This window comes from Sus scrofa, chromosome 1, assembly GCF_054392235.1.
Source record: "Sus scrofa isolate SSC_HxYL_T2T_F1_AM1 chromosome 1, Sscrofa_HxYL_maternal_Yorkshire_Landrace_v2.0, whole genome shotgun sequence".
NCBI classification, from domain to species: domain Eukaryota; kingdom Metazoa; phylum Chordata; class Mammalia; order Artiodactyla; family Suidae; genus Sus; species Sus scrofa.
The window spans coordinates 55,768,701-55,779,435 of NC_139383.1; the positions used below are offsets into that span (position 1 = coordinate 55,768,701).

The 10,735-nt window shown below is 41.1% G+C and overlaps 1 protein-coding gene across 2 annotated transcripts; it reads left to right on the forward strand.

Annotated features, from left to right (window-relative positions):
- Positions 1–61: 61 nt before the first annotated feature.
- On the forward strand, positions 62–10,088 carry SMIM8 (small integral membrane protein 8). Of its 2 annotated transcripts, none has more exons than XM_005659276.4 (3): positions 62–129; positions 6,520–6,677; positions 8,413–10,088. In XM_005659276.4, exons 2-3 carry the CDS (start codon positions 6,543–6,545, stop codon positions 8,569–8,571), a joined length of 294 nt encoding a protein of 97 aa, XP_005659333.1. In that variant the 5' UTR covers positions 62–129; positions 6,520–6,542; the 3' UTR covers positions 8,572–10,088. The 2 variants fall into 2 exon arrangements, with proteins under 2 accessions (XP_005659333.1, NP_001230437.1); NM_001243508.1 differs by having other exon boundaries at positions 79–133; positions 8,413–8,863.
- The last annotated feature ends 647 nt before the right edge of the window (positions 10,089–10,735 follow it).

Consider the following 10,735-nt stretch of genomic DNA (forward strand, 5'->3'; position numbering starts at 1 on the left):
GCCTGCGCCGCAGCCTCCCGGCTGTAGGGGCCGCTGCGGCGCCGAGCCGGCCGGGCGCGCCGGGCCGCTCCCTCCTGCAGGCGGAGAAGAGGCGGAGCGCGGCGGGCACCTAGAGGAGGTGACCCCAAGGCAGGTAGGGTAGGTGGGGCGGGCAGCGGGGTAGGCCTGGGGGTCGGGGCCGGCGGCTGGCAGGCCGGGACAGGCCGGCCGCCGCACCACGCGCTCGACCCTGGCCTTGGCGGGCCCGGAGGGCCGCGCTCCCAAAACGTTGGACTCGAGGGCGGTCTCTCAAGCACCCCAATCCTCGCCGCTAGGTGGGCGCCCGGAGCCGGGTCTTGGAGGTCTCTGAGTCCCCCGGGCCGCTTGTCCCGTCGCATCCGTGGACGCCTCCACCCCGGAAATTCTCGTTTCCTGGTGTCCTAGCTCACCGAACTCCTATTTAGGGGGAAATGGTTTTGTGATTGTTTTCACGCGAGGTTCGTCTTTTTAACTGTGTTAACAGTCCTGCGTACCCCCCGCATCACAATGTCTGGAACTTAAGTGCAGTTTCTTTTTCTGGAGGCTTTAAATGCGCCTGTCTTTGAATAAGGGCCTGCTCTTAGTGTAGGTATCACAATGTGGGGAGGGCAGCGAACCCAAATAATACTTTACAGCCCTCAGACGGTGGGCAATATCCAAAACCTGTCTCCTTTCTTTAGGTACAGTAAATTTCCAGAGATGGGAAGAGATTTTTTAATAGCGTTTTTTACATTAAAAACAACAAATACAGAATTCATCTTAAAAATTTTTCTTAATTTTATTGACGTATAGTTGACTTATAATTGAAAATTTTAAGTGATTATCTGTTCATTTAATAAATCCTGTAGTAACATACTAATACAGAATCTTTTTTTTTTTTTTTTTTTTTTTTTGGTCTTGGGTCTTTTTAGAGTCGCACTGGCGGTATATGGAAGTTGCCGGTCTAGGGGTCAAATCAGAGCTATAGCCCCCAGCCTACACCACAGCCACAGCAAGCAGGATCCTTAACCTGCTGAGGGAGGCTAGCGATGGAACCCTGTCCTCGTGGATACTAGTCGGGTTCCTTAACCACTGAGCCACGTGGGAACTACTAACAGAATCTTATCCTCTTAGGAGTAAAATGGGGTGAAGTAGTGGGGTGGGGTGGGGGCTGAAAATTGAGAGGCCTGCATTATTTCACCTTCCCAAAGACATTGGGCAAAGATTTAAATTTCTTTGGGTTTAAATTTCTTTGTTTAAAAAAGGGGATTGGGAGTTTCTTTGTGGCTCAGTGGTAAGGAACCTAATATCCTTGAGGATGTGGGTTCGATCCCTGGCCTTGCTCATTGGGTTAAGGATCCTGCGCTGCTGTGAGATGCTATGGTGTAGGCCAACAGCTGCAGCTTCTATTTGACCACTAGCCTGGGAACTTGTATATACCGAGAGTGCTGCCATTAAAAACAAAAAAACCATGCATAAAATAAATATATAGGAGTTCCCATTGAGCGCAGTGAAAACGAATCCGACTAGGAACCATGAGGTTGCGGGTTCGGTCCCTGCCCTTGCTCAGTGGGTTAACGATCCGGCGTTGCTGTGAGCTGTGGTGTAGGTTGCAGACGCGGCTCAGATCCCACATTGCTGTGGCTGTGGCGTGGGCCGGCGGCTACAGCTGTGATTCAACCCCTATCCTGGGAACCTCCATATGCCACGGGTGTGGCCCTAAAGAGACAAAAACAAAAAATACAATGTCTGAAGATTATATTTTTCCTCAAAATAACTCATATTCTTTATATCTTAGTTTAATTTTTATGCCATGCCAATTTAATGCCAGTGAACTGTTAAATGTCAATTGCCAGGTACAATGGGGATCATTCCTCAAAGCAAAAGTTTTACTAAAGGAGAGAAAATCATTCAGAAATGACCATTCTTAACACTGCTCAGGACCGACCTCCTTTGTACAGCCTTGCACAGTGTGCATTATTCATTCCAGGGGGGTACCATTCTCACTCACACTTTGCGGTGTGAATGACCCTCCTGGCAATGGTGGAAAGAGACAGTCCTTTATCTCTGCTGCTTCCTTTTCCCATCACATACTGGTTGTCTTCACAAGAGGAGGGCAGAAGAAAAAGGTAAAGAACTTTTTACCAGGAGGGACGTATGAAGTAAATGCAGCTTGGTTTATATCTTTTACAGGCAGGTTTGAAAAATTCTACTCTCCTTCATTTAAAAAAACAATTATATACAAAGTTCCTTGCCATAGTTGATAAGGGAACAAGAAATGGGTGTTGGAAAAACGAAGAAGAAATAAGAATGGGACACGTGCACAGCCAGGGGTGGCTCCTGGGGTACCTGATTTATTGATTGTTTTACAAGCTGCCCACACACATACTGATCACCAGACTGCTTAGCTAGGAGCACTGCAGCGCCAAGTTTCCATCATTCCTGCTAGCCGTGTGTATGAGAGAGAGATTCCCCCTTTAACACAATTAATGAGGGTCCTAGCTTAAAAATAAACATCTTGAAAGCAGCTCTGTCTAGAGATTGGTCAATATCATATGCAATTAAGTAAGTGGTGGTTATCTGCAGTGGGGAAAGAAAAGGGAAGAAATGAGAGAAAGTGATGGGGAGACAGGAAGTTCTGGTGGATGCAAGCTGGATGTTAACTGGCTTTGTCTTAGGTCCGGTTCATTTGAGTAGTAATGTTGGAATAGGTTATTGCTGTGTTTTGAACTTACGGTTCTAGAGCTTTTAAAAATGGAAGTTAGATTAGCTCTGTACTTGAAAATAGCTAGTCAGTTTTGCCTGCTAGTAAAAGTTTGCTTTTGAAATAGAGATTTGTTTTCCTAAAAAGCATTGATGATTAAGACATCTGTGAAGCAACAACTGTTTTGCACTCTGCAGACTTATTCAGCTACCACATGTTGAATTTCCGCCGCTGCCATATTCCTCCAGCTCTGTGGACCAGGCGCATGATGAGATTCAGAAGAACCTTCTCTTGCATGAGAAGACTGTTTTGTTCTGTTCTTAATATGTTACAAATTCTTACCTTCTAAGGCCCTTTTTGGCCTCAGTAATCTGTATTTTTTATTTAAAGTACAGAAAGTTGTTAAATTTTCTTTATTATTCAGCCAGCGGTATAAACAAGTGTGTGCGTTTTGGGGAGAACTATTGTAACATCTTCAGTGACTGTGGCACATAAAAGGGGAATCGGCAATAGAATTGAGCTCTTATACCAGGCTTAGTAAGAGAATGGTATGTAATGGAAAATGTAACTTTCATATATTCCAAAAATGTATCGTAGTATTTTAAATCTTTTAAAATGTAATGTGGTAGGTAATTCTTTAATTTGTAAATACCCTTTCAGTAAGCATTTGCAGTGGTTTCCAGCCCAAGTGTTCTTTGTCATTTCTGGCATAGAGTTAAATATAAATAGAATGTAGCTGGAGTTCCAATCATGCAGTGGTAACAAACCTGACTAGTATCCATGAGACCGTGGGTTTGATCCCTGGCTTAGCTCAGTGGGTTAAGGATCAAGTGTTGCCGTGAGCTGTGGTGTAGGTTGCAGACGTGGCTGGGATCCCACATTGCTGTGGCTGTGGTGTAGGCCAGCAGCTGTAGCTCCAATTTGACCCCTAACCTGGGAACTTACATATGTCACAATAAATAAATAAATGGAATGGAACTGTCTAGAGACTGCAGTATAATAAATACCACCTTATTGGCTTATTTGCTTGATTCATCGCAAAGTAAATGTAGGTTTGATTGAGAAAAGAGGAGACCAAGGAATCTTTGGTCTCCTCTTTTTTCAGATAGGTGTATCTGAGTGGCTGTATCCTGGGCTGTAGTCCTCAGTAAGGCCCCCAATAAAGCTTAACCCACTAAATAAATAAATAAAACTTAACTCATTACTTTTAGTTTGTGCATTTTTCTTCCGTCAGCAGTTTCAGAAAGTTCTTGTAAGAAATGGGCATATGGGAGTTCCCGTCATGGTTCAGTGGTTAATGAACCTGACTAGTATCCATGAGGACTCGGGTTGAGTCCCTTGCCCCACTCAGTGAATTAAGGATCTGGTGTTGCCACGAGCTGTGGTGTGGGTCACAGACACAGCTTGGATTCCAAGTTGCTGTGGCTGTGGTGTAGGCTGGCAGCTACAGCTCCGACTCAACCCCTGGCCGGGGAGCTTCCACATCCCGGGGAACTTCTACATGCAGAGGGTTCGGCCCTAAAAAGACAAAGAAGAAAAGAAAAGAAATGGGCATCCTGGTTCAGCAGAAAACACTGGATTTTTTGCTAACCTTGGGCGTGATGAGTTCTAGGCAAGCGTGTGCTAGCTGAACAAATTTCAGGATGTTGGAATTGTTTCAAAAGCTGTCTGTAGTAATAAAAACACAGTTGTAGAGAAAATTAGTAACTTGAGTGCAGTTGAAATTTTTAAAAATTGCTCGTTACAGGTTGTATGATGATTTAAATGCTGATGAAATAAGTGTTTTACGAGTTGTTACCTCATATACTTGGTGTCCAAGGTAGACTTTGCAAAAGAAGCTGGTGATTGCTCTATTCTACTGTAATGCATCCTGGTAGGAAAAGATGAGACTCCTTGTTATTGGCAAGTCAGCTAACCCCCAGGGCTTCAGAAATGTTCATTTGTTTCGCTGTGATTATGAAGCCAATACATGGGCCCAAAGGATTTGAGGTTTATTTAATGGGTGGTTGAGAATGGTTGGGAAGAGAATGAAAGGAGAGAAACACAGTATCTTCTTGCTGATGGACAAATGCTCTGCCCACAGCACACGCCTGGGCTTGGATCACAAGTGCTGAGTTTTCCCGTCGAATACTTAGTCTTTTTCAAAGTGACTATGTAGTCTTTTTCAAAAACTATATTGAAAAAAACTGAATTACTGGGAGTTCCTGTTGTGGCTTGGCAGAAACAATCATGCTAGTATCTATGGGGATACATGTTTGAATCCTGGCCTTGATCAGTGCATTGGGGATCTGGTGTTGCCACGAGCTGTGAACTGTGTTGTAGGATGCAGATGTGGCTCGTTGCTGTGGCTGTGACATAGGCTCCGATTAAACCACTAGCCTGGGAACTTTGATACACTGCAGGTGCAACCCTTAAAAAAAGCCAAAAAAAAAAAAAAAAAGAAAAGAAAAAGAAAAGCTGAATTCCTGATTTTTTCCATAAGTAATAAAGTTGCAAAAATATTGCTTTTATAAAGACTATTCAATGGAAGATTTAGTACTTGTATAAAACTCCTAAGGGTGTTTAAATGTGTTTGACTCTTATTTTGTAGCATTTACTGCATGATAGGATTCAGTATTTCCCTTGATGAATATTACTATGTTGTCATCAATTTCAGCCTTTCTTTGAAAAGTTTCTTTCCCTGTCTTCTCCCTTCCAATCCTTTGCCCATCCACTCCCCACATTCAGTGGCAGGAATGATAAGAGTAAACTCTTGCCTCATAGTATCTCGAAGAGCAAAGTGTTCACAAAATGTTGACATTCTAGCTGGGAGATCCAGAAGCCAAAAGACATACTTGTATTTAATTGGGCAGATTTTGTATGATTAAGAGAAAAAAGGACATTCAGATTAAGGAAGTAACATCATAGTTGATGCCAGAGAGTGACTGATAAGCCAAAGGGGAATGAGCTGCTTACCCTTGAGGCCTGGTGCTGGGGTGGCCAGGAGAGGAAAGAGGAAGTGAAGTAGGACAGGCGTGAATCTGTAGGAGAATTCGAGCAAAGGAACGCTCGCACTTTTCCGATGGGTGACCTGAAAGGGCTGTGGAAAGGTGACGGAAAGTGAAAATGGGAAGAAATGAAGACGGTAATGATAACCCACAGCCACTCCCACCCTAGTGCCCTCTCCATGTAACAAAGTACAGTATGACCAGACCAAAAAATTCTTCAGGCTCCTGGAAAAACAGGAAAACAACTTTAGCCTGCCTCACTAGTTTTTTATAGGAGATGAGAAATAAAATAACCATCTTAGCAAACAAAACTTAAAGTACCATTGACAAAGTCTGTGTTAAACAAAGTAATAAAATAATTGAAATAATTGACAGTGACTTTTGGTATGTACCTGGAGTGGAATTCAAAGAAAGAATGAATACAGAATGATTTTCTTTTTTTTTTTTTGTCTTTTTGCCATTTCTTGGGCTGCTCCAGTGGCATATGGAGGTTCCCAGGCTAGGGGTTGAATTGGAGCTGTAGCCGCCGGCCTACGCCAGAGCCACAGCAACGCAAGATCCGAGCCACGCCTGCAACCTACACCACAGCTCACGGCAACGCCGGATCGTTAACCCACTGAACAAGGGCAGGGATCGAACCCGAAATCTCATGGTTCCTAGTTGGATTCGTTAACCACTGCGCCACGACGGGAACTCCCCAGAATGATTTTCTTAAAGAGTATTACCAAAATATATATATTTGGTGTATATATATGTGTGTGTGTATATATACATGTATACATATATATATATAAAATCATGAAGGGGAAAAAAGTCTCATTTTCTTTCTAGGTACTGAATCACCATTAGTCAAGATGGCTTCAGCACCTGAGCCTCCAGCCTTTAAAAAGGAGCTGCCCAAGGAGAAAGACTTTGGAAACCCAGGGCTCAGAGGGGTCCGCACCACAACCTTATTTCGAGCTGTGAATCCGGAGCTCTTCATTAAGCCTGTAAGAAATCCATCCCAGATAAGACTTTATGTTTAACTTAACTAGGCTGTCAGCAATAGAAAGTTCCTATTTTCCTGTAACATTTGATTTTAGTATGGAAATTTTTTTGGACCAATAAGATCTCTGTAAATTAAAAAGCAAATGGAAGGAAAATCTCAAATGCTGCTTCGCTAAATACACACATAAAACTAATTATTTTGAGGTCATTTGAAAATTTTAATGGAAAATTTTAATTGGATTTTATTGGACCAGCTTCCTGTTTAAAATTTTCATAGCTGCATTAATTTTAAGGAAATGTTTATCATTTGATCAAGTACTGTTAAGTAAATAACACCTTCCATGGAGACAAAGAAAGCAGAATGAAAATCTGATCATTCTTATAGGCTAAAGTTCCAGGCTTTATTAATAGTTTTTTAACCTAAAAGATACTGCAGACATCTCTTGAAAAATTTCAAAACATGCATTTGTACACTGATGAGTTAGCTAATCATTTGTATTTTTTGTAGCAAATTATTGAATGATAAATTGTGTTTTTGAAAAAAATATAAAATGTACTTGAATATATTGAATTTGATTAGAATTTTGATAACATAATTGCCAGAATAAACTGTTTGAAAGTTAAATAGTTCAATTTAACAATCAAATCATTACATCAAGGTGGAACTTTTAAAAACTTTGAACTAATGTGTTCTTTTAATTTCCAAATACATTTCAAGGATTGCAAATTTAAACTGCTCTCAGCTTGTGGCCTTTATCGGATGTCCATCCAAGTGAAAAGATTTGACCTTTATGTATTGATTTAAAATTTTACGGCCATACCCATGACATATGGAAAGTCTTGGGCTAGGGGTTGAATCCAAACCATCTACACTGCAGCTGCAGCAGTGCTGGATACTTTCAAGCCACTGCACCAGGCTGGGAATCAAACCTGTATCTCCACCACTGAAGTCAGATTACCGCGCTGTGCCACAGTGGGAACTTCATGGACCTTTTCTTTTTTTTTTTGATGATGATGATGATGAAGATTTGAAATACTAATTTTACAACAGTTATGATGACAGAAGACGAAAATATGAATTTAAAAATGTTTTTAAAGAAACATGCTGCATCACTTTGCTTCTTAGGGTCTTGGATTTTTCCAGCAGCAAATCAAGGATAGTATAACAACATATCTGTTCCAGTCACTGAATTTCTTGAGGTAACAGAGTAAATTCCCAGAGAAGAGACTGTACATTTTGCTGTACCTGGTATAGGGCATGAAAGGCTTTTTGCTAGTTATCTATAAACTCAGGGAAAAAGAATAGCATGTGAACTTCATTCCTCACTTCCCAACAAAATTAGCTAGTTTAAGGCTTGCACATGGGAAGCTTGGGCCCAGAGAAGTTAAACAACTTTTCCAACATCACACAGCTAACACTGGAAACTCTGAGCACTGGACCAATGTCCATGTCTCTCGTTTCCCCTATGCCTCTTCCAGCCTCACCTTCCTGAAGGTGAAGGTCAGAGACGTCTCAGCAGTGAAGAGAAGAAGCAAGAGTCTTGTATAGTTTTTAAATTATCAGAAGTTGTGTTAGTTGAATAGGAACTGGGTTAAGTATTATAAATGAAAATATTACCATAGAAATGCTAGCATGGTCCTAAGGACTTGGCATTGCAGAAGGAACATGCGAGAGAGATTCGAGACTCCTCAAAAGATTAGACTTAATGATGCCTTATGCTTTTTTTTCTTTGGCAGAACAAACCTGTAATGGCTTTTGGACTGATAACCCTTTCCCTTTGCGTGGCTTATATTGGTTATCTCCATGCGACACAGGAGAATAAGAAGGACCTCTATGAAGCTATTGATAGTGAGGGACACAGTTATATGAGGAGGAAAACATCTAAGTGGGATTAACAGTGCTGATGCCTGCAGATGAAGCTGTACTGGGGGCTCTGAAATCCTCCCCTGAAGATTAAGACCGCACAGTGTCATGTTTCTTGTTCTAAAAGGTGCTACAGAGGAAGAAGGATAGCAGTTGCAGCCAGACCACAATAGTGAATGTTGTCCTTTCAAAACTGCAGCCATTACCTCATTCTTTTTCCATGGAAAGAGCTTCTCAATATTTTTCTTCTATTAAATCCTCTTATAAAAGTGCCATGAGAATGGAAGTTATTTTTGTTCTACATAATAAAAATACCAGTGCTCTTAAAATTGCATAGCATTTTTAATATTTTAAGGTGAATTTTGTATATACAACTGTTGTGATGGTTAAGTTTATTTTGCTACTTGCAAAGGCAGTGTTCATTTTCTGCTTGGCACAGAACCTATGTTTGTGAAGAAAACAAAAACTAAATTATTGTAAAGCCTGCAGTTTTTATAGAGTCACAGATGGGTCATGTATTTCAGTTTTCCATTTCCGCTAATTTTGGTCCAGAATTTTATTTAATTGAAAAGGTACTCCCACTGAACTACTAAAATCAATATTAAATGAGAGAATAACCTGAAATAATTGGAGTTTCTCTTTTTCAAAAAAGAAAAAAGTATGTTATACTGAGGTATGGTGTTTTTGACTACAACTAAATAGTATCTATTTTGGGTTTTGTAAACTAATGTTATAATGATGTAAATATAAGACCAAATACTCTGATACTCTGTTTTTTTTGGGGGGGGTGGTTGGATTTTTAGGGCTGCACCTGTGGATTATGGAAGTTACCAGGCTAGGGGTCGAATCAGAGCCATAGCTGCCGGCCTACACCACAGCCACAGCAATGCCAGATCCAAGCTGCATCTGTGACCTACACCACAGCTCACGGCAGTGCTGGATCCACAACCCACTGAGTGAGGCCAGGGATCAAACCTGTGTCCTCATGGATACTAGTCAGATTTGTTTCCATTGAGCCACGATGGGAACTCCCAAGACCAGATACTCTTATAGTTATTTAAAAACTATAAGGAAAGAAGATCTAACTATAAGAACATGGGTTTACCTTACATAATTTGTCTCTTCCTGATGACGGTTTTAGACCTGTTTCTAGACATTTACCCCATTCTCCAAATCATTGAAATTGGAGCTCAGTAATAAATCTCATCTCTGGAATTTTGCTTCATTTATTATTAACAAGTAATAATAACTCCACAGGTGGCGTTTGTCATCATAATGTAAGCTTTTAATTTCCATTGCCTTCTTGCGGTTTTGCAGGATACATGAAAATGTAATTATGTCTGATTTGTAGATATTAAAGAGCTTAGCTAATTGAGTTATCTGCATACAGCTAAATTAAATCTTTACTACTGAGCCCTAAATATTACTTTGCTAGGTCTCTCTATATAGTACACTTCATATAGTTTAAAATGCACTTAGGTGGTGTAAAATGACTTTTGATTTAAAGTATTACCCTTTGCCGTTGGTTATTAAAAAACTTCTGTTTTCAGCTTGTGCATTTAATGTCACATTGTCTACTGTTCAACAAAATAAATTGCTCTTTGGTGGGGGAGATAATTAGGTGAACTATCAGGAGATTATTGCAGGCGTTCCCTTGTGGTGTAGCAGGTTAAGGACCCAGCATGTCACTGCAGTGGCTTAGGCTGTGGTACAGGTGCCATTCCTGGCCCAGGAACTTTCACATGCAGCGAGTGTGGCCAAAATAGAAATTACTGCAGCAAAGAAGGGTAGCAGGAACTGGACAGAGGGTAGCCTTAAGCCACATGACACTTGTGTGAATGAACCAGAGTAGCAGTAGATTCAGCAAGGCACACAGCTGTGAAAAATAGTGCAAGGGCAGAATCACATGGAATTTTAGAAACAGGTAACCTAACTGTGTTACTGTATGTGGGCTGGTTACAAGTTATATAGCTCAGGCATTCTGTGTGCAGCGTCAAAGTCTGCATGGCTGTGTGTTGATGCTTTCATTCATTCTTCAAGGGAATATACCAGTTTGACGAAGTTGTCTAGGAAGGGGATGTTCAGGTCAAGATATTTGTAGCATTTTGGAGTTTGAGCTCAAGTGGTAGAAGGAATGCTTTCCAGTGCAGAAGTCTGGTTAAGACTGGGCAAACTTAGTAAGGTAGATTAGGTCTT